Source organism: Carassius auratus, unplaced genomic scaffold (assembly GCF_003368295.1).
Source record: "Carassius auratus strain Wakin unplaced genomic scaffold, ASM336829v1 scaf_tig00015039, whole genome shotgun sequence".
Classification (NCBI taxonomy): Eukaryota; Metazoa; Chordata; class Actinopteri; order Cypriniformes; family Cyprinidae; genus Carassius; species Carassius auratus.
Genome location: NW_020524537.1, coordinates 1 through 25,487, shown reverse-complemented (window position 1 = coordinate 25,487; position 25,487 = coordinate 1). Strand labels below are relative to the sequence as shown.

The following is a 25,487-nucleotide window of genomic DNA, read 5'->3' as shown; positions in this document are numbered from 1 at the left end:
ATAAAAGGCACCAAATATTGAAATGAATAAGGATCAGCATAATTTATTTTTACCAGCTAATATAGTTTATTTGTCAATGTAAATTAATACTTTTATTCAGCAAGGATGCATTAAATTGATCAAAAGCAACAGTAAATACATTTTTAATGCTACGAAAGCTATTCAAATGTTCATCAGAATGAGCAGATCACACATCAGAAAGATTTCTGAAGGACGTGTGACACTGAAGACTGGAGGAATGATGCTGAAAATACAGCTGCGCATCACAGGAAGAAATTCGATTTTTATAATGTATTCAAATAGTTTTTACAGTATTTATTATCAAAGAAATGCTGCATTTGTCAATCTTACCAATCCCAAACTGCACCTATAGTTGATATATTGAATCATTAGAGAACCATGCAGCAAAAAAGTAAAATAAATAAACACTATTTTAAGAGGGTTTGTATAGATGTGCTTTCTAAAGGAGTTCTCTGTTTCTCAATGCTGTACGTCTGTAAGTGGGGTTACTGGGTCACACGTGTGTCCTCAGGTTCTTGATTCCCTGCTGTGGGTCTAGAAACAGATTTTCCCTTAAACATCCTTAAGAATTATATATATATATATATATATATATACATATACTGAGGCAAATATTAGCTCTGCATGCAAGCGCTCGTATATTTTCCCATTAAATGTTGATGCAAGCAGCATCTGAGTGTGTTTACATGAGACATAGTTTGTTATATACACATCTTGCTAAATTATAACAAAACGTAATCTGCTAAATCTAAATTAAGATTTTTTTGATTGACACCACATTATCATCAAACTGGTAAAGTGTGTCATTTTAAGACCTATATATATATATATATATATATATATATATATATATATATATATTATATATATATATATAATATATAATGAAACAGCTTATTAAAGCATTCCTTTGTTGTTAAACCATAGCGATGTGTTTTTATCTTGGCGAACCTCATTGCTACTTTGAAAGGGACGGCTGAATAGTTTTGGCTAACCAGAGAACCTCAACGTGGTTCAGCGATTCGCTGCTCTGATGCCTTGTTTCCACAGGTGCTTATCACAGCTCCGCATAAAAAAAAAAAAAAGATTCATTAATAGTGTAATCAGTTTAATTATCGCAGTCGCTGCATATTTTTAGTACGCGTTAATTTTAGTAATCTATGATTATAGTGTCCCATTTCGTGATGATGTGTACTAGTAATTTCCTCAGATTGTAAAAATGTGTTTACGTGATCTTGTCTGGTATTACATTTTTGCTTTTACCCAACACTTGCCAAAGTCAATTACATGAGCTTTGCCGTCTGCCAAAATAAGCAGATTTAAAAAATGAATGTTCATTATTCATTCACACTAAAATCAAATGATCTGAAGTCTTTGGTAATGTCTGGAAACAACATCCAACAGCAAAATCTGCTCTGTATTGTTAATGTATGTGTCTATGTGTTGAATGTGAATTAGTTTAGTAATATTTCTATTTAGACCAGTTGCATTGTGTTTAGAGTATATAATTAAAATGTGCATTATTATTTTACGTTTTCTTTCATGTCATTCCTGAATATTTTGTAGTTTGTTCGGTAGCACTTTATTGCAACTTTTATTAATACATTGAAATAACATTTGCATTTATGCATTTGGAATAAACTTTTATCCATCGCCAACTTATGTTGCATTCAAGTTTATGTATTTTATTAAGAATTGAGTCCTTTCAGCATTGCTAATGAGCTACAGGAATGCCATAATGCAACAAAAAGCATGATATAATATATATATATATATATATAATTTTATAAATTATATGTATTTAGAATTATTTATGATTATTTATTTATAAAAATGAAAAAAAAATACTGTTTTTTTATCATTTATAATTTTTATTTTAACATTAACTTTTTTATTTGTAACATTTGTAATATTATTAACAAAATGTATTATTTATTTTTTATTAAAATAAGAGAATTCATTAAGTCATTAACTCACATTTTACCGCTTTAATTTAAAGTATGTCTGAGTGAAAACAGGATATATATATATATATATAGCAAATCCTTCAGAATTTAAACCAAGAATGTGTAATAAAAGAGTAAATAGGGTCAACTTTAGTTTCATGTTGATTTAACAAAAAAACTGACCTGCTTCAGTTTTAAAGTTGCACGCTTCAGATCCAAATGTATCTTGTAGGAGCTCTTACGCAAAACGAACAGGTGGACTTTTATCTAAATAACTGAAGGAAAAATGTAAACGCTCTGCAGAAACTGTATTCTCAACCAGACTGACCTGATCAGAATCAGAGCGCTCATGATAAACACTGTCTGTCACTCTGTCCTCATGTAAATAGATGTGTTTAAGATAATGACCAGGGATGTGTGTGTGTGTGTGTGTGTGTTCATCAAGTGACTTCAACAGGCTACAGCTGGAGGTGATTTGCAGACAATGAAATTGCTGCTCAAGTTGAACACCTAAACACACCACAGACACTTTACCATGTGTGTGTGTGTGAGGGTTTAAAGCCTGTCACACAGCAGACGGATGAACTGTGTGTGGTCTCCACCAGAGAGAGTGGAAAAGTTGTGTGTGATTTTGTAGACAGTGTATCCAGTGTTTGCATGGTCAGCTGACCTCTAAAACACATGAAACACTTGGCTAGGTTTTTTGAGCTGTGGTCACTTGTTCTATTGGTGCTTTAGGTTGCTAGGGACAGATTTGTGGTTTTGTGGGCATAATGACTTAGTTTACTGCTTTATTACATACTGCACAATGTATAATACAATTTTCAGCCTGCATACTGACTTGATAGAAATACTAAGTGCATGTTTAATTCAATAAAAAAGATTCATTTGATGTATTTTCTGTATTTATTTAAAGATACCTCAAACTTTAATTCCAAATAATGTAAATATGTGTAAATAATTAACCATGAACATAATGAATAAAAGTAAAAATATATATATTTTAATATATATATATATATATATATATATATATATATATATATATATATATATATATATATAACAAATATATATATATATATATATATATATATATATATATATATATATATATATATATATATATATATATATAATATAATATAATATAATAACCAATAAATTATTATTATTATTATTATTTTTTATCTATATAATTGGCTTGAATTAGATTTATGGTAAAGGCAAATTATTTACAGTATATATGTATATGTTTTATTGTATTTTATTATTTTAATATATAAAATAAAAAATTGTAAAACCTAGGGAATTGTAAAAAATTTTATTTGTTAATATAATATAATATAATATAATATAATATAATATAATATAATATAATAGACTGTGCTAAAGTGTGAAAGTTGAATAACTGTGTTACAGTTTCTGAGAGGTTATTGTAGGCTTGTATATGTAATCTGAATTAGCTGTGAACTCATTTTGCTTCTCTCTCTGTCTCTCTCTCTGCAGCTGAGCCAGCCGATCTCCTAAAGATTTTAGATTTTCACAGTTTGCCGGAGGGTGTATCGAAAACTACAGGCTTCTGCACACACCGGAAGTCATCGAAAGGGCCTGATGTCGCCTACAGAGTCACAAAAGATGCACAGCTTAGCACTCCAACTAAACAACTCTACCCCTGTGAGTACAAAACACACACACACACACACGTGAGCATGCATGAACCCATATCTCTAGTACGTGGATACTTGGGCCTTGCTGTCCATGTTGCTCTCTGACTTGCCACAGAGTCATGGTGCCCTAGACTGTCCTTTTGAAAGGAACTCAGAAAATTTCAAGAATTTGATGGAAGGAGGGAGAGATGATGCAGACGGGGAGAGAGATGCAATACCAGCATAATGAGACTAAACTAGATGAGACTAAATCAAACTGAAGTAAGAGTCTCTTACTTCAGATCACACTGACTGTGTTGCAGACTCAAGTATGCTGCCTACATAGACACTATTTTTAAGCTTCATAAGCATGTTACTGGAGCAAAGGCCATTTTAAACATATATAGCATATGCATATAGGAAAACATACTGCCTTTTAAGATAACCCCAAAATCTTATGCACTAAACCATTAGTTTTCTTACTGGAGAAGGAAATATTTATTCAATGCGGAATGTTTAAAATTTTTATGTAATTACATTTTGTATTAATTATAAGGTAAAGATAAATATCTATTTATTTTATTAATGAAATAAATTACATTGAAACAAATGAAAGGAAAAAATAAAAAAATAAAAAAATATTAAAGCTTTTTTTTTAACTATATTTTATTTGATTATGTATGAAAAATATAAGGAAAAATATATTGTTTTATTTTATTATTATTTTAAATTGAATATATTTATATAATAAAACTCATGAATGCAGCTCAGTATAAATGTTTACACATTTATTAAAAGTAGATTTGATTTGTCATTGACTTCTGTTTGCATTTGGTTTCATCTGATTATGCTTATTCATATTTGTTTTTTGTCTTAATTCTAAAAAAACACATCATTTCTGAATCGTTTTAGCTTTGAGGATGTCCCCAGCTGTCCTCAGAAGGGAGGTTGTGTCAGATTGAACTCACTTCTGGGGATGATTTTGTCCCTTAAGTACAGCTAAATAAACACACGCCTGACTGCTTGAGAATCACACGGGCAGAATGAAAGCATATGGAAGAAATGAATCATCCATCGCTCCAAATACAATGCATCTGTTTCTGTACACTCTTCACTCAGATGCACACACACACACACACACACACACACATGCAGCTGGCTAGAATCTCTCATGGCCAAAAAGTTCCTTTTGTTTTTCTACATCATTTCATAACTCCTCCTCCTCTTCTTGTCTCACTCCTCCTCCTCATACCCATAAGGCCATTGTCTTCCTTTTGTGTCGTGTCTCCAGGGTAACAGAGAGGGTCATAGGTCACTGGAGTTCTGGTGATGGTTTGTAAACATGGTGGAAAGCCAAACGTCTAGAAAGACATGATGAAAAACAGAGACTCTGGCTATAAAAGGAATATGCAATAAAACACAGCTGAACCTTAACTGGTTTCCCAACATGGTCTGATTTGCTGGTTTTAAATGGGATATTGAGCTCTTTGCCAATCTCCAAAACCAGTTTAAAGGGTTAGTTCACCCAGATAGCAAAATTATGTCATTAATAACTTACTCTCTTGTTGTTTCAAACCCGTAAGACCTCCATTTATCTTTGGAACTAACCCTTTAAGGATCAGCAAACCAGTTTAAGCTACACTGTAAAAAATATTTTAAAATAAGCTGTAAATAAGACAAAGAAAGAATATTGGTGTTCGGTTTACAAGTGAATGCTATTTCAGTCTCTACTTCAAAATTCCATGTTTAATTCTTATTTAAAAAATAAATAAAATTGCTTTAATCTAAAATTTTATTCATTTTAATTATTTATAAGGTAAGGATAGAATATATTTATTTATTTTATCTATTTGTTTATTATATTTATAATATTTATATTTATATTTTTCAGTCTTTCTACTTTAAAATGTCATGCTTAGTGCTGATCTTTTTGTTGTAATTTAATTTATTAAGTAAATTAGGGCTGTCAAATTAATTAATAAAAATTAATCAAATCCAAAATAAAAGTTTGTTTACATAATATATACATATACATACATGTGAAAATAAAATAAAATTTAATTTTATTTATTTAATTTAATTTTATTTTATTTGTAATTATTTGTGAAATTTAGCACTTTATTTTACAGTCCTGTTCCTCGTGTACATACTATGTACTTATTATAGTAATTACAACAACTATGTAACAACTAGGTACTAACCCTGAAACTACCCCAAACCTAACCTTACCCCATGTAATTACCCTGTATTACCAGAACTTTCTTAGATAAATACACTGTAAGTACATGTAAGTACACGTACTGTAAAATCAAGAGCAACCAATTTTGGAGTGAATAACAGCATCAGTTTGTTCAGTGTAGTAACTTAAGACTAATGAACTGTTCAGTTGTACTTATAGACCTAACCATTAGTTTGATCTGTAAAAGAGGATCTTGTAATCACTTCAGGTAGAGAGTGCAGGGATTCAGGATGTAGTAATGTGATTCCTCAGCGTCCGAAGACTCCTGCATTCCTTTAGGTTTCTGCATAAAGACCTAATTCTGGCTGGAGGAGAAGGGAGAGATGAGACCGTAGATAACACACACTCTCTGAACTCTGGTTGTGTTTCATATGGCCCTAGTGATGGGCAGACCTCGTCTCCAGAGTGATGACCCCTTTGACCTTCAGCCCAGTGTTTAACACAGGAAACCAGGACAAAAGCACAGATTATCTCTTGTTGTCATATGTGTGTGTGTGTGTGTGTGTGTGTGTGTGTAAAGCTGGTCCTTGCATGTGAACATGACACTTGTGTGAGCATGTAACAATCCTCATGAAATCATAAAAGTGTCATGTAAAGTTTTATTATTTACACACACACACATGCACACACACACACACACACACACTGTATGCATGCATGTCACAGGGTTTTACATGGTACATTATTTATAGACTGTTACATGTGGAAGCCTATTTCTGCCAAAAAGAAAATGAAAAAGTTAATTGAGACTCACAATACTCACAAATCCAAGTTTATATCTCGCAATTTAGACTTTAGACTTTTTTTCACAAAATTCTGAGTTCATATCTCACAATTTTTACTTTCCATTTCAATTTTTTTTTCTCTAAAGTGTGAGATATAAAATATAAAATTTCTCACAGTTTCGACTTTATATCTCATAGCTCTTACCTTTTCAGTTTTTTTTTTTTTTTTTTCGAAATTGTAAGATAAAAATGTGTAAAACAGTCAGAATTGCGAGATGTTAGCTCACAATCGCAAATGTATGACTTTCAATTGCATGATATACTGTAAAATTGCAATTTTCGAGAAGAAAAGTCTATTTCTCCCTCATTTTGAGTGTAAACAATCATTTTTATTCTATGGCGTATATTATTTATTTATAGTTTTTTTGTTCAGTTTTAATGATTTTAGTACTTCAACTTAAACGTCAGTTATCAAGGCAACATTTTAAACATTTCATGTAAAATTTATATTTTATTTTATGCCAGCTTTTAAGTCAACAATAACAACACTGGTTATGAAGACCTAAAGAGATCAATAAAATCATGAAATTACTAAATTGATAGCAAAATTACTTAATATTAAGCTAAAATGAAAATATAAGCATAAAAGCGAGTTCAAACGATTAATAAAAACTACAGTAGTGTATAAATAATACTAAAATATCACTGGTCTATTATGAAACTAATAAAATATGTCTAGACGCAGAATATAATGTTCACGGTTTGCTCATTGACTGTTACTGGAGTTAAGGTTGTTTTCAGTGGCAGTGGTTTTCTCTGCACAGCTTGTTTTTTAGATAAACGCCTCCCGTTAAATATCTTAAGGATCGTCTGGTGGCTGGTGCCATCTCTTCATTTCTGCACATTTATACACACAGTAAGCTCTTAATGTAAGCAAAAGCAGAAATGAAACTCTGTTTTCAGAGGACGCCTCAGATGATTAACATTTTGGAGATATTTAAGAAATCTGTGCAGATCAGACCTCAAATAACCTCATTAGTTTTTTTATGAGACGTGTGTTTTATGAGGTTTTTAGAGATGTAGACTGTCTGTAATGGTGTGACTTGAGCAGAATCACCTCTGAAGACTGAAAAAATATCTTCAGACATAAACAGAGGAGAGAAAGGAGGAGTTAGAGATGGAGATGGGATTCTGGGAAGGTACTGAAGTCCAGTAACGACTCGAATCCTGTGCAGTTTATCAAAGTGTTTCCATCCACACAATGGCATAAACACACTAAACACTGCAGCATTCATCAGGTGTGTTTACTGCACAGATGTATGGATGCTTTGTCTTTTGGATGACTGGAAAACTCACTTCCTGTCCAAGCAGCCTAGATTTTCCCAGACGCCCTGGCAGTGGGCATCTGTTTGGCACATGTTGTGTGTGTGCATACGATAAAACTCATGTCTGTTTTTCCCATTTTAGAAAGAGACTGTTTAAGTTCTCAATTTTTTCCTTCTCTTTCTTTGGTTTTTGAAATTTGACAGTCTTAAAGGGACAGTTCACCCAAAAATGTCATTCTAAAATCTGCTCTTTTCCAGACAGGATCCAGGGGCTCTCCAGCTTCAAAAAAGCACCATAAAACACTCAAGTCTCGTTTTTTTGTCAGGTTTAGATTCAAATATGAAATCAGGGGTTATAGGAAGTGACAGAAAGTGTGCATTTTTAAGCAAATAAAATACAGTATAAAATTATGGTCTTAAATACACTTGTTTTATGTTTTTGAAATGAGTCTCTTCTGCTCAAAAAAGCTGTATTTATTTGCTGTAATACAGAAAAACCGGTAATAGTGTGAAATATTACTACAATTAAAAAAAACTAGAAGCATTTCTGATTATTATCAATGTTGGAAACAGTAGTGTTGGTTTATATTTTTATATTTTTTCAGTATTCTTTTTGATGAATAGAATGTTTAAAATAACAGAATTTGTTTGAAATAGAAATCATTTGCATTATCAATGCCTTTAATGTCAGTTTTTGCTGAATAAAAGTATACATTTCTTTAAAATGACTATAATCAATCACGTGGAGCAATTTTATGATATTTTTATGATGCTTTTCTGGCCTTTTTGGAGCTTGACAGCATTCAGTTTTATTGTATGGAAAAGAGTCAACTCTGAGACGCCGATAAACATCACATTTTATGTTCCTCACAAGAACAAAAGTCGTAGTTTGGAGCGACATGGTGTTGAGTAAACAGTGACAGAATGTTCATATTCAGATGTTTTTCTCTCTGTTTGTATTTGTGGTTTTCTCTCTGTGTTTGTTCTCTTCACCTCTCTCTGCTAGATGAATTAAGGTAATAAAATGTCTCTTAGGGAACAGCTGCTCTCCTCATTACTCTCGCAATCTCTCTTGCTCTCTCTACTCCCTCCCAGTAGATCCAAGACTCTTATCAACACACACACACACACACACACACACACACACACACACATACACATTGTTAAAGAGTTTCCCAAAGATGTGCCAGAGATCCAACCGTTTTCCATTCTGCTCTTCTCCATGTTAAACACTTTATCTTTGTTACCTGACAGCGTCTGTCTGCTCATAGACATGATGTAATGCACGGTCATACACTGTCCTTAGTCTTTTGCGCCCAGAAACCCCCCAAAACCCTTTTGAATTCCAAAAATAACACCCTGTCCCTCTTTAGCATCCATGTTTCCTGAGGACTTCTCCATCTTGGCGACGGTGAAGCCGAAGAAAGGCAGTCAGTCCTTCCTGCTGTCGGTGTATAACGAACAGGGCATCCAGCAGCTTGGTCTGGAGGTGGGACGCTCTCCTGTTTTCCTGTATGAGGATCACCTGGGCAAACCCGGCCCGGAGGACTACCCGCTCTTCAGAGGGGTCAACTTGGCGGACGGAAAGTAAGCCGCACCATAAGCCGTGTAATAAATATGAAATGATTGTGTGTTTTTGTCACTATTTTCTTGACACTGGAAACTGCAGGGCTGGTTAGTTCATGCCTGGTTAGGATTTAGTGTGTTTGGTTTTCATTATTAGCTTTGATGTGCGACATATTTAATCTGTTACACGGCTGTGAAGCCAGCACCTGCACAGGTGAAAAGACACAGGTGTGACACCCTGTTTAACTACATAAACACTGCAGAAACACTTAAATAATACATATGCATAGGGAAAATTTGGATAGATAGATAGATAGATAGATAGATAGATAGATAGATAGACACATGTATGGACTGACCCTCATTCGTGTGTGTGTTTGTGTCAGGTGGCACCGTGTGGCGATCAGCGTTCACAAACAGAGCATCACTCTGGTTTTTGACTGTAAGAAAAAGGTGACACGGACGCTATCCAGAAGCCCTCACCCCATCATCGACACCAAAGGCATTGTGGTCTTCGGGACACGTATCCTGGATGAGGAGGTGTTTGAGGTAAGGAGGAATCACATCTACTCAAAGCGTCTTCTTAAGCCCCTTTCACACTGCCATTCCGGCAGATACACGGGTAAAGTGTTCCGGCAATTGTTCCGGGTCGCTAGATTTTGCAATTTCACACTGCCAGTGATTAACCGGGATATGTGCGTGCGTTCACACACAACCCGTAAGATCCCGTAACGACACGTGACATCAGCGCGTGACGTGTAATGTACGAGTTGAAAACGTTAGGCACGTTATACTTTCACTGAAGCAAGCAAACGATCTCGGCGTCAGCGCGGAAAGTGAGGAACTAACTGATCTGTGCTTCATTACAGTTTTTCACATATTTTTGCATTGCGAATGTTGATCTTCCTTCAAAACATCCGTTAAAAGAGTCGCGCCATAACGCGCGTCATCACTTCGACACGGAATTAGATCTGGCTTTTGTTCACACAGCGCTCGTCCCGGGTCGAACCCCGCAATGTTACTAGGTCCCCGACCCGGGTTCAATGCCGGAATCAATCCCGGGACGTGGTTGCTTTCACACAGAAGGCGACCCGGCAATGTTCTGGCAATATGCCGGGTCGGACGTACAGTGTGAAAGGGGCTTTAGAGGCTTCTCAAGCTTTTATTGCACTGTTGTGTCTCAGCGGTCTGAGGCGAGCTGTTGCTGTCTGAGAGGAAGAACTGAGAGATCTTTGTGTCGGGCTGTTTTTCTTCACTCTTGTTGTCTGTGTGTTGTGGGCCTTCAGATTTGTGGACATGTGTCTGTGGTCTTCACCGAGTGTTGAAGTGTTTCAGCACCTCTCTGTGACTGTGTCCAGTGGAGAAGTGTTTGTTTAGCAACTCGTCGTTATGTAGTGCTAATGTGAGATTGTAGGGTTACCCTGTGGCACAAGGGTTTATAGACCGGTCATGTTTGCTTGTCTGTGTAATAGTCAGGTTAACCATAAACGTTTAAAATAACCATACAGTGCATGTGAAGTGTGGTTGTGCTTGTATTTGGTCAGACTCTAACATGCTACTCACGTTATCTGTGACAGCGATGATCAATTTCAGATCTTTCGCATTTGCTCGCAAAACGTTATCATTTTTCTGAGACATTTTGTGTTCGCTCACAAAGCTTTTGTGTTCGAATTAATATGAGGTGGTGGGAGGAAAAATGTGTCTCATCTGCAAAACTTTTTGAAAGAAACAAACATTTGGTGAGAGAATTGTTAAGTTTCTTGGGGGGATTGCAATACTTATGAGAGACAATGCAAATATTTTTTTAAGAAAACGTTTTTTTTAGAGACATGCAATACTTTTGCATGAAAATGCAAATATTTAGCAAGGAAACGCAACGTTTTTAGAGAGAAATGCAGTACTTTTATGAGAGAATGCAAATATTTCATGAGAAAATGCTAAATTTTTGGGGGAAATGCAATACTTTTGCGAAAGAATGCAATTATTGTATAATAATATTTTTTTGTGATGTTAGATTAGAGGGTAAAGAGTTAACATAATTTTGCACAATATTGGGCAAAAGTGCAAAATAATAATGCTTCATATTTCAGAGATAAAGTCTTTATGGCCCTTGCTGAATTAAATATTCAATGTGGTGACATTTTTAGCATTTCAATTCCTTTGAGTTATCTTTCATACAAATTTTTAAATGTAGTAGATAATAAACAGTGTATACACAGTAAAAGTGTATTTTTATTTTTCAAAGTTGTAAAAAAATCAAAGAACGTTTTACAAGAAAATACAATTAAGTCTTTCTTCTTTAAAGGTTCATGTTTAAGTGTGTGTGTTACTTGCCTTTTCTTTGTAATTATTTGTGAAATCTGCAAATCATTTCTGAGTGAAAGTCCATTTTTTTCCGTGTTGGTGCAGTATGCAGGAAGCCGTACCATTCGGAAATACACAAAAAATTGAATTTGCTGCTGTTTGTTCAATCTCGGTGTGTGTTGCTAGCAAAAGCTGAAGGGTTGTGGGATTGGAAGAGTCTGTGAGTGAATGTGAGTCATTCAGAAGGACTGTAGGTAATGCTAGTGTTGATCCCGAGGGTTTTGACCGCAGACGCACAGGGTTCATGGAATGCTGATCTGTCTTTAAGGTTTGGTCTACCTTTCTGTTTGAAGTTAAAGTGTTTGGAGAAAATGGAAAGAGCTGTGTGCTTTTTTCCACAGAGCGAGACACCGAGTCACCACAGAACCGTAACCAAACCCCTGCCGTATACACACAGCGAAATCATATTTCATTTCTAAAGCTGCACATGTAATTCAATTCTCTTAAACGCTGACACATTTCACTATGGACCTGTAAGATAAACAGAGAGAAGAGACCAAAGACATCATAGAGAAAACAAACTAAAAGAGTGTCATTTTCATGAAGCAGTATTTCATGAGCAATATTGGGTTAATTTAGGTTTGCTTACATTTCTGTAGCTTTTTCTTAAAACATGTTTGTGAGCCTGTGAGCTGTCTAGACATGTTTTTTTGTTTGTGTCTAGACACTCTTTAGGGTGCAAAATGGTGCTGTCTTCTAAGATGTCTCATTCTGGCTTAAATCAACAGCGTGTACTTAATAGAAGACAGTCCCAGAATACACTGGGATGAACTCAATGATTTCATTTTAATTTGTATGAGTAAACTTCATATTACTTGAAATAAGCACTCCAAAATGTTTATTGAAATGGATAGTACACCCAAAAATGAAAATTACCCCATGATTTACTCACCCTCAAGCAACCCTAGTTGTATATGACTTTCTTCTTTCAGACAAATGCAGTCAGAGTTATATTAAAAAAAATATCCTGGCTATTCCAAGCTTTATAATGGCAGTGAATAGGTGTTTTTTTTTTTTTCAATAGTCCAAAACACTGTTGTGAACTGTGATGAAATATTGTGAACGGACTAAAGACAGTTAGCAGAATCTAGAGATTACTGTTCGTAAAGTGTAAAATATTAGGGATGCACGATATTGGATTTTGGCCGATATTCGATATGTCGATATTTTCAAAATAATTTTGGCCGATGCCGATACCGATATCGATATATATACAAATTTTTCGCCTGATATATTTAAACTTTAATTTTACTAAAGAGAAATCCATGTATCTCTTCTGTACTGATTCTACCATAAATTTATTATTTTACAAATGTAGACAGACATTCACATCTGAAAAACAGGTCAATTATTTCACTTGGAGAATATCGGTTTGGTTCATCGGCAGAAATATTCAAATCGGCCGATAAAAGCTTAAAATGACCATCATCGGTATCGGCCGATATGAATATTTCTGCCGATGAACCAAACCGATATTCTCCAAGTGAAATAATACCGATACCGATGTTGTGCCGATATTATCGTGCATCCCTATAAAATATGGATATTTTTCTTATACAAACGCATGGATTCGCTTCAGAAGGCCTTTATTCACTCTAGGGCTGTCGCGATTGACGATAACCATGATATTCAAATACACAATTATCGATATCGTGTTAATTTAGTGTATGAGGATATACCGGTATTAGTGATAACCGCAATATTTTAAATGAACAGTTCTCTTATGATGACACCACATGTAAATACTTGGTAACAGTACCTGGTTGAGTGCCCAGGTGGCAGTATCGTGCCTTAACTCTGACACCTGTCACACAAGAAGAAGACGCAGCACTCGCAGCTACTCTGAGGAGAACTGTGTTCATCAGTTGTTATTATTTTACTAGTCATAGACTGGGAAATATTATAACCTATTAACAGCGGTTTTTCTTGTTCATATATTTTAATAAGTACCCGCGTTTTCTTTACTCGTCTTATTTTTGTATTTGCAATCAATACGGCCTGTGCATAGTAACACTTTATTTCTTTCTTTGTTCAAATCTATGAACAGTTACACGATTAAAACGGATCTTGAAAAACTGAGCGACCACATTGCTACATTAAACTCTGTAAAATGTTAAGTTGGTCACAGTGCCATGCACTTAATGCCTCATCTGTGGTCATTCTAATAAAATAATTAATAATGATCAATATTTCCACAGCATTTATTAATCTTAGGTCATGTTAATTTCAGCATTTACTAAAGCATTGTTAAAATCACAAGTTGTGTTTGTAAACATTAATGTACTATGAACATGAACATTGAATTACTCATTGTTCATTCATGTTCGTTAATACATTAATGTTAACAAATGGCAACATATTTATTCATCATACTGTTGAACTTGACAGTATTTTCTCTATGGTTATTTCATAAGAGCTTCAAAGAAGACAGAGAAAGCCAGAGTATTGTGCCCTGCGTTTATCAGTATCAATATAATGCTCTTTGGGTAAAAAAGAAACATAAAAAAATCGAATATCGTGACAGCCCTAATTCACTCCATGGATCAGTGTGGGACACTATATATGATGGATGGATGCATTTCATTAGACTTCTTTTGGGCTATTGCAGAAACTAGTAAATCATGGAGTAATTTTCATTTTAGGGTGAACTATAGGCCTACCCTTTTACCCATGATTTTGCACATGTAGAAGAGTTCCACTGCAAGGCAGATCTCCTGCAGCATCACACTGTTATCAGTTTTAGGTTTGTATCAGATGGAAAAGTTTGCTTCATATTTAACAGTGCATAAATATCTCACACACATAGAGGCAAGGGTGATGTTTTTGTGGAAAGTTCTGGTCAGGATGAGGAGTTTGAGGCTCATGTCTACTGACATCATTGAGGGGGTTTCCACAGCACATGTACAGTGCAGGTCAGCAGAAGTGTGTGTGTGTGTGGGGGGGGGGGGGGGGGTGATTCTCCCTCTGAGGGACAAATCCTACAGAAGTGTGGTTGAAATCAGCATGATTCACACGTCACTCATTGCACTTGATCTGTATCATCATTCTCTCTCACTTGACTGGAGTAGAAAATGAGAGAGGAAGGAAGATATTTAAAGAAAGAAATTCTTGATGTTTAGAGTTTCACTTTTAAAGGAGAACAGCACTTTTAAAGGCAAGAGAGATGACATAAAGTCATGAAATTGCAGTCACTAGATATTTAACTACTATAATGTGATGCGTTGTAAAATGTGTCTGAGTGGAACATAATATTGTGTAGAAAATAAAGGGGGTGGGACTTGATAATATGAGTCAGGATTTTATTGGTTGAAATGTGTTAGGCTGTAATATGATTGGTTATTATTTTTCCTGTATACATGACTGTTCTAAGGTTGTTGTTTTTTTAGGAAAATAAATGAATACTTTTATTCATTAAGGAAGCATTAAGTTTTGATCTGTGAACTGTCAAAAGTAACTGTAAAGACATTATATGTTGGCAAAAGATTTCTTTCAAAGAAATTCTGTTATTTTAAAATATGTTTCCACAAACACGTTAACAGCATACATTTTCAACATTGATGCAAATAATCAGAATAAATAAATAATAAATGCAGCCTTAGTGAGAATAAGAAACGGATTTGAAAAATATTCAAAATCTCTTTGGCGCCAAACTTTTGTACTATTTATTTTTGCCTACATGTTTTATAATTCTGTTTGTTGTTGCTTAAATGACAAATCAAACATATAAATGTGTAATATTTGTATACACATGTTAAAAAAGCTTTCTCTGCCCGGATGAGGGAGAACATTCAAGAAACATTGCACAGATGTTTTGGTTCAGTAGTTTCCCAGCATTCCATATTAAACGTTATGAAAACACAGTCTGATTAATCCATCATTGAGTGCTGCAGTTGAAGAAACTGAACATAAAAGACCAAAAACGTTTCTGTATGGTCAGAGACTCCATCATAATTAAATGGAGAAGTGAAAATGGAGGCGAGTGATGGAGTAGAGGAGAAATGAAGGAGCGAATGCTGATGCAGGGTTGGTGGACAAAAGGAACGCATGGAAAATGCAGTGGTAGACATGCCTGTTGCTTTTGGCATTGATCTTAAGGGTCTCCAGATGCTGCCACCATGTGTGTGTGTGTGTGTGCTTATGTCATTGGATGGTTTGGTTTCTGAGGTAGTTTTTTTTTTACTCTTGAGAATGGCCAGACGTTGCCTGGATGTGCGTGTGTGTGTGTGTGTGTGTGTGAACACCGTCACACGTGTGAGCGTCTGCATGCGGCAGTTGTGGTCTCAAGTTTGCCCAGATATCCAGTCGCTCTTGTGGAGCGTTTCATACTGCTCTGTTAAAATCCTTTGCAATCTCTCCCACAGCATGAGTCCATGTTCTAATGCGGATCACATGTGGCCTATTTCCCGTGTCTTGGGCTGATGAGGTCATAAGCAGCTGCGATGATGTCATTTTTAAACAAACCTAATAAGTACAAGACCTGAAGCTTTGAAACTCCAGCTAGACCGGATAGTGTGTGTTTGTGTGGGTGAATCTAACACAAACTGTCAAGAACATGTCTGGGTCATATTTAACTTAAATCACACCAATTTAAGATGGTTTAGATTGGGTCTACATTTTTTTTTTATGATAAGCCCTCTGCATTTATTGTAATATAGATATAATATAGATTAATGTAACACATATGCATATAGAAAGCTTTGGATGAATGGATAGATAGATAGATAGATAGATATTTATCATTATAATATTATTCATGTTATTACTTTATATATTGTTTATTAATTTATATTTATGTTTATATATTTATATATTTATATTTATATTTTTAAATATATGTATTATTATTATCTTTTTTATTTTTATCTACTATTAGTTATTTTATTTATTTATTTATTTATTATTATTTATTTTAGTTACCTATATAATGATGATAATAATAGTAACAACATGTATGTATATAATGTTAATAATATTATGCATTATAATCCTTATAATTTATACTGTATGTTTATAGTATATATTTATCATTTTATGTTTTTTATAATTGTAATATTAATCAAATATATATATATATATATATATATAGTAAGACAAATAATATAATGATTCTATTAATTAATTAATTAATTATGTACATGTGATTTTGGGCTGTAATATGACTACATGATGTTTTCATGAGATTCATCCAGTGCGTGTGTGTACAGCACGTGTGTGTGTGTGTGTGTGTGTGTGTGAACATGTTGGATTCGTGTCTAAATGAATTATGGCAGGACAGAACGAGGGATCGAGATGTTTTTCGAGTGCTGAAGGGAACGAGTTGTACTCTGGGCTCCCTACCAGAAAAGTGTGGGATAGTTCCTCCATTTTTATTCATTTGCAGCTGTCCCATCTGTCGCCCCCTTCTGTTGACTACAGCCATGTGACAGTCGTTTCGCAAAAGTTGTGTTGTTTTGAACCATTTGAAACATGTGTGTGCTTTTACAGTGTTTTGGCCGTGTGCGTCACCACAGGCAGCTGCTGAAACTGTTCCTTCGGACTCCGGCGAGAGATGTGGGGAGCTTCTGGCCAAAAAGAAGCTCGTATTTCAAAGTTGCTGACAATGCAATGTCTATTATTCTCTCTCTGTCCCACATTAATGTGATAAATTTCTCTCAGAAATCCCAGAATAGATCTGTTGTCTCTGTACACCTCTGTGTCTCTCGCTCTTCTTCTGCTTCTGCTGCTCTTCTCCTCACACGCTATACGAACAAAAAATATTGTATGGTCAAATCTGGAGTGATGCAGAAAGTCCAAGGAATCATTTTAAAGACTTGATTAATGTATGCTCAAGTTTTAGTTGATGGTTAGGGCTCATCTGAATGTGTTTGATGGTATGAAATAGTGGTGAAATGATAATTGAAAGCTTACTTGTCAACAGGTAATTTGCCTCGGATAAGTCTCTGTGTGTTAAAATTAGTCCTGGGTGATTATATTTAGTTGATATTTAAGAACAGTACATTTGTCTGTGTGTGTGTGTGTGTGTGTGTGTGTTTTGGGCTGGTTTGAAACGTTTGAAATGTGTGTGGATTTTAGGAGTCTCTGGATTTTGGATCTGAATCTGGTGTCAAGTCCAAACACATGTTTACACTGGCAAACAATCCAGAGCAACAGCCAACGAGAAATGACTGCAGTCATTGTTCCTACAGTAAAGACATAGGAAAATGTCATGAGTGACAAAGAGAACAAAAACAGCGAATCAAACCAGGAAAGATGCTGATGCTCCTTACACTGACACTTAAACTAGTCTCTTCTGCTCAACAGCGCTGCACTTATATGATCAAAAATTATTTTATTTTATTTTCATACATTCAACTTGCATGCATTTCTGTAATTGCCATACATTAATAATTTCATTTGCATGCACTTGCATACAGAGTACATGCCTAATCACAAACAATGAATGATTTAATCAAAAAGATTTATCTTCCGTAATACACGGCTAGAATTCAGGCCCATCTGTCTCATTAAAACAATAAGTTATTTTATGAAATTAAAATGTGATTATTATTATTACTTTTTATACACAGAGTGCAAAATGTAATGCTCCACTTTGCATTTGTTTATTAAAAAATATTTCTCCTAAGTCTCCTGGATTTCCCATGTTACATTATTTGGCTATTGAAGTAATATAATTGTTGTGAAAGATAGGTCAAAAGAACAGCATTTATTTGAAATAGAAAATGAGTTAATATTATAAATGTCTTTAATTTTTTATTAATTGAATGCTTCCTTGTTAAACATGTTTTGCTTAAATCAAAACTTGAAGCATGTGCTCGTGCAGCAGAGTTCTGTAAGTTATGTTTCTGTTCTGCAGAGCTCTGTGTTCTGCTGTTTGCTCGACTGCAGAAGTGGGATGTTTCGCAGTATTCTCTGTGGCTCTTGTGTGTGCTCTGCTGATTCTGATCTCCACACAGCCTGGAGAGCCTTCTGTGTCTCTCTCTCTGTTTTCATGTGATGAGTTAAATCTACTCCATTAGATAATGTGTGTGTGTGTGTGTGCTTGTCTCTCCATCTTTGACTCTAAACTTGTGTCAGTTCCAGACATTCATCTTCCTGAGTTCACACTTCTTTTGCCCACATTTTCTCCGCCTGCTTGTACAAGTTTTTTCCCAGATCGCTGTGGGAAAAATGTGTATTTGTGCGTGTATAACAAGGAAGAATCACCGATTAGGCTGACTTGTGTAATAAATCAGTGCGGCGCTTCCTGCACATTTACAAATGGAACAAAACAATGCTATTTTTGCAATGGTGATGCAACGTCAGCTTCTGAATTATGCTTTATTCATGTAGTCGCACACATATCATGATGACAAGTGGAGCTTTTAATCTTCGAAAGAAACTAAAATGATTACATCAGTTAGAAATCTGGTGTCAGAAAGTGTATCATGGGAAAGTGTATGATGCCACAATATTTTCATGCTTTTTATTTATATATTTTATTATTTTATTATTTATTTACATGTGTTAGAGTATGCATGTGTGTGTGTAGCTGATGCTACAATATTTCATGTTTTTTATTTATATATTTTAGTATTTTATTATTTATTTACATGTTTTATAGTGTGCATGTGTGTGTAGCTGATGCTACAATATTTTAATGTTTTTAAGTATTTAATTGAGATATCATTTATCATAATAGTAATAAAGCTTTGTTAATGTTTATCTTCAACTATTTGTTGTCATCCAGACTAGTTTTTTTCAGTTTGTGAAGTGTTTTTTTTTTTGACTGATACAAAAGAGGCGTTTGTTCGTGAATCAGATTATACTGGTGATGACTGAAAGGATTGTGTGTTTGTGTTTGTGTTTGTGTGTATGTGGGAATGAGAGAGAGATGCTCTCAGATTATAGTAATTATGGACAAGTGGATTATTGTTTTGCAGTGAGCACTTATTGCGAAGTCAGTAAAACACAAAATTACCTTTTCAGATGGGAAGGGAATGTTTCTGTCTCATAGTGTGTGTGTGTGTGTGTGTGTGTGTGTGTGTGTGTGTGTACAGTGTCTGGTCATTATGCCCTAATTGGATTGGACAGTTTTGGAGTCCACTGAGGTTGTCTCTCTCCTCCCAGACTGTGACCCACTTTCACCGTGTGTGTGTGTGTTTCCTGTCTTATTGCAACAGGTGTTTCATACCTTTTCCATACTGTATTCATTGTTTTTCCAAAAACCATGGTTATTGAATAAAAAGGATACAGCTGTTTTGCCGAAAGCCCAGCTGTTTCTCTCTTGTTCCTATGTGTGTTTTGAGTTTTGGATGAATTTGACATAATGCTGTTTTGACTTCCTGATTCATATGAAGGCTCAGCTCGTTCGGTGTGTATGATTATTGTAGATGTTTTTACATGCATTAGTTTGCATTTCTTTTGTGGGGTTGGCAATTCATGAACAGTTCTTATTCCATTTTTCTTCTGTTAATGATTCTTGGACGGCTGCATTATTCCAAATACTTACAGTCACTGAAGTAATCTGACTCACACTAAATCTTTATATAAAATGATTATGACTTAAATAGTGAACCTCATTCCTGCTGAATCTGCATTGAATTAAAACATCTTTTGATGCATGTTTTGCAAGAACTGGATTCATTTTTTCTCCGATTTTTGAAATATGTTCACTCAAAGTCTGAATGATCTCATCATTTAGCATCACACTCAAGGCAGAAATTGTATTGATAATATTTATTTAATAAATGATATTTAATTATCTATATTAAATATCAATAATTAAAAAAAATTATATATTTTTTATTAAATATATATATATATATATATATATATATTTAAATGATTTATAATCAATTAATATATATATATATATATATATACATATAAAGTAACTTATTCTCATTAATAATATTCCATTTAATTTATTATTAATATAATTAATTTATATTGTTAATTAATTTTTATTTTAGAATCAGATATCTTTTTTTATTTGTTATATATTTATTTATATTTTATATATTCTATTGAAATGTGTATAAATGTTCATTTCAAAAATAAAATGAACTAATATAATAAATTAATTATATATAATTATAATAATGTGTAATTTTATTATTGGTAAAAATGCAATAAATTATAATGCATAATATACATTTTATATGGATCTATATGTTGTTATTATTACCTAGCTCTTTTAAACATGACCCTTAGCTCTAGCTGGCTCTTATAAAAAACAAACTTAAGTAGATTCAAAATTAATCACACTACTTAATAAATGTGAGCCTTGTATGCTGCATTACATATAATTGTTTATTAACCATGGCATTGGAATAGACTGTATTACTGTACTTCCATCCTTCACAGCATTATTTTAATTTGCATCAAATGAAATATGGCATCCTCCCTCACTGTGTCCTATAGGAAGTAGAAATGTCCCTCTCTCTGATGGCCCTCTGTCTTATTCATCTCTTACATGGCCTTTATCAACTACAGAAGATATGTCAATTCTCCTTATTTGTTTCATAATAGCTAATAGCTGATTTCTTTGTTTCCAGGGTGACATCCAGCAGCTGATGATTGTATCGGACCACCGTGCTGCGTTTGACTACTGTGAGCACTACAGCCCTGACTGTGAGGTTCCTGCACCCGAACAGCACCAAAACCAAGACCCAAACACTGATGACTCTGTAAGTTCATCTAGATTCATTCCCTTTACAATTGAAAAACGAACGAATGCATAGTCCATATAAAAAAACTGGATGACGAGTCATTTCTCGAAAAATCAGCTCTGTTGAGAAATCAAGAGTCAAGTCCATCTTATCAAGCATTTGCACACCCAAAGAACTTTTAAATCCTAAATCAAAAATAAAACCATGACATTAGCCAAGCACTTATTAAGCCATTTTAGTAACAGATATGTTTTAATGGTGTTATTCAGTTATACAGTTAGTATATCTAAACATGCACTGTTTGACTATTTATACATCTGTTCAGCTTTCATTCAGTCTGTGGAATGAGAAACAAATTAAAACAGAGTAATAATACTTTGCCCACACTTGTGTGTGTGTTTCAGGCGTAATAAATTCTTTATGGCTCTTTCTATCTTTATTATTTAGCAATTATTTGACGTCATCAGTCAGAGAAAGGAAAGAGAGAGTGATAGAGGGAGGAGATGAGGGCGCTGAAGCATGTCTCGTCCTGTAGAGCGCTTGGATCAGTATTAATGACATATTTTATTGATAACGTAATTTTTTTTAAAGAAAATACTTTTTTTTTTACTAAATAAAATGCTAATTTCATATGTGACCCCGTAAGCACAAAAGCAGTCTTAGGTCGCTGGGTTTATTTGTAGCAATAACCAAAAAAGAACATTGTATGGGTCAAAATTATCGATTTTACTTTTATGTCAAAAATAATTAGTATATTAATTAAAGATCTTGTTCCATGAAAATATTTAGTACATTCCCTACCGTAAATATTTTAAAACTTCATTTTTTGATTAGTAGTATGCATTGCTAAGAATTCCTTTGGACAACTTCAAAGGCGATTTGATCAGTATTTCGATTTTTTTGCACCCTCAGATTCCTGATTTTCAAATAGTTGTGTCCCAGCCAGATATTGTCCGATCCTAATAAACCGTACTGTACATCAGTGTAAAACGTATTTATTCAGATTATGTATAAATCTCAATTTAAAAAAATTGAGACTTAAAGGGTGTTCACCCAATAATCAAAATTATGTAATTAATGACTCACCCTCGTGTCGTTCCAAACCAGTAAAACCTCAGTTGACTGCATTTGTAAAAAACCTTTTCCAATTCTAATCCTGCATATGAAGTAATAATGCAAAAAAATAAAAACAATAAATATTTTGTCTAAATTCATATTCAAATCTTTTTGCTAGAAAAATTATGCATTTTAAGTATGTAAAATGAGTATTATATCAACATTTATCAGTATACCTAAATATAGATGAGCAGACATGGACTAAAACCCACAAAAGTCCCATCTTGATTTCATGGGGTCATCTGAGTGTTGATATTCAGACTCCGTCCATCTGGGTCCACTCAGATGACAATATCCTCTGAGCACTACAGAGAGAGGAAGAAATGCATTAAATGAAAGACTGGAAGATTTAGCATGTGAAACAGATGAGAAAATCGAGATGGCCAAATGTTTGAAATTGATTCTCTATGGGAGCTGAGCAAATGGTGGGCTTGAGAGAATTGTGGGATTGACCACGGGGCAAAACGAGTGGTGAGAATGTCAAAAGTGGAGAAATGCTGAATTTAATGCCAATGACAGGAGAAAAATCACTCTTCGCATTTATGTGACAAATAAAACTGAAATATTGTAAATAGTGCTGAAGTTTCTGCTGGATTCAATGTTTAGGGCAAGACATTACAGGCTAAAACATTGATTTTCAGCCATGGTGTGTTTCAGAAAGAAAGAATTCAAATACTTTTAAGTTTTATTTTATTGCTTTTTATCTATTTATGTCTTTTAGGTATCAATTACAATACTGTACATATCTTTAAAGGTTGTTTTATTACTATCTCTATTCTGCTGGTTTTTACTGAAGGGTTTGTTCATATATCATTCGCCTGGTCGCAACATTTTATTCCTGAAAACATGTTTTTTTTTCTGGCTGTTGACAGTATTTTCTGATTTATGAAGTGATAAAAAAATATAAATCAACAATTCCCTCTGTAAAAACCTTTACATTTAGCAACACTTTTATCCAAAGCGACTTACATTGCATTCAGGCTAACAATTTTTCTCCGAACATGTGTTCCCTGGGATTCGAACCCCCAACCTTGCACTTGCTAACGCAATGCTCTACCACTTGAGCTACAGGAACTCTGATATGTCAACAAAATGAAACAAGAATTTTCCATCTGATTTGTGCAAACTAGTGCATACATTTAATTTTTAATTAGATAACACCTATGACATTTCAGAAAACATGTAATACAAAAAAAATATTTGCTATTCTTAATGTAATCAATCAACTGGAGAAGAATGGTGAAGTCTGTTCAATATTTGACCCTGTTCACCTGTATGTGTCTTGCCTTAAATCACACAATTCCGATATATTCAGGCTGGCTTAACAAAAGTTAAGTTTTAACAAATGTTAAATGATTAAATTGAATTCAATTGTGTGTATTTGACTTCCTCTGGAAATAAAGTTAAATCTAATCCTGCATATATGCATGTACCCTGAGAATCGAACCCATGACCTTGCCGTTGCTTGCGTCATGCTCAACCATTTGTGACCCTGGACCACAAAACTATGGCAGAGACACAACTAGTTGAAAATCTGGAATCTGAGGGTGCAAAAAAACTCATAATATGGACAAAATCACCTTTAAAGTTGTCCAAATTAAGTTCTTAGCCATGCATATTACTAATCAAAAATGAAGTTTTAATATATATACAATAGGAAATTTACCAAATATCTTCATGGAACAATGAATTATCCAAATTATTTTTTTTGCCATAAAAGAAAAATCAATCATTTTGACCCATACAATTTATTTTTGGCTATTGCTACAAATATACCCCAGCGACTTAAGGCTGCTTCAGGGTCACATGTGATATTCAGAAAAAATAAATAAATAAATCAAAATTAAAACACAGCTCCCAGTATTCTTCAGAAAAGTAAGCTTTCTATTGAAAAACTGCTGTGGCCAACATATGATGAAGTTATCTCTGAGCTAATCCTGTAAAACAAAATAACTTTCATGTGACTGCAGCATGTGGTGCGTTTTCAGACTTTTACATCTTTTAGGGCTTTGATGTCAGCATGTTGGCATGCAGACGACCCTCTGTTGTCCTCACGTTCACCTTTTTCAGTTTTGTGTGTGTCAGGAGCTGTAAATCTAAGTCTGGGGTATTAGAAGGGGGCAACATGAAAGAAAACCCCATGTCCTTCAAAAACCGAGTCCATCACTTCAGAATCAGCGAAACCTCTTTACAGATGAAAACGTGATGAGTTATCCATTGCTAATGTGTGGGAATTAGGGAGAGAGAGGCAGAACGGTGAATCCGAGCTAGAGGTCGGCGAGTGGTTGGAATTCTTCGCGTTCTTCTCTTTCTCCTTAGATAAGACAGAACATAGATTTCCGCTGGACTCAGTCGGAGGGAATCCCTCCTTTCCTTTATTCGTTCATCTCAGGGAATGTCAGTCTATTAAATCAAGAGCACTGCTTGAATTGCTTAATTAGCATCACATGAGAATAACTCATGAATGAAAGTATAAAGTCCTGTCGGAATGAACAAACAGTACAGTAAATAAAAAAATGTAAATTATAAATACAAATAACATGTCCTACATATCATTTGTCATTCAAAGTGTCAGTAAATATTTTGCTAATTATATATAAATTTGTACATACTTGACATTGCACACACATATATAGAAAATATGAAACATTTTATATTTACATATATTTGCTCTCACTCAATTGTAAATTTGAAGATAAAATGATGGGTGTGCTTTTTTGTTGGTTTTTTGAGGTTGTTAAAGAAAACAGATTATGTTACCATATGATGCATTCACATCTTGTCATAATTACCATAATTACAAGATGTCTATGCTTGAGAGACTCTACTCAACTCATGTTCATGTCCTTAGGCTCCGAAATCATTAGTTATTTCCTATTTCTCATA

At 34.2% G+C, this 25,487-nt stretch overlaps 1 protein-coding gene across 1 annotated transcript; it reads left to right on the top strand.

Annotated features, from left to right (window-relative positions):
• Positions 1 to 3,445: 3,445 nt before the first annotated feature.
• LOC113074541 (collagen alpha-1(V) chain-like) lies at positions 3,446 to 21,503 on the top strand (the record flags this gene model as incomplete). The annotated part of the gene is made up of 4 exons (XM_026247400.1): positions 3,446 to 3,644; positions 9,279 to 9,492; positions 9,858 to 10,020; positions 21,372 to 21,503. Coding segments are annotated over 4 exons (708 nt in total), but the record flags the coding sequence as incomplete, so codon positions are not given.
• Positions 21,504 to 25,487: the final 3,984 nt, after the last annotated feature.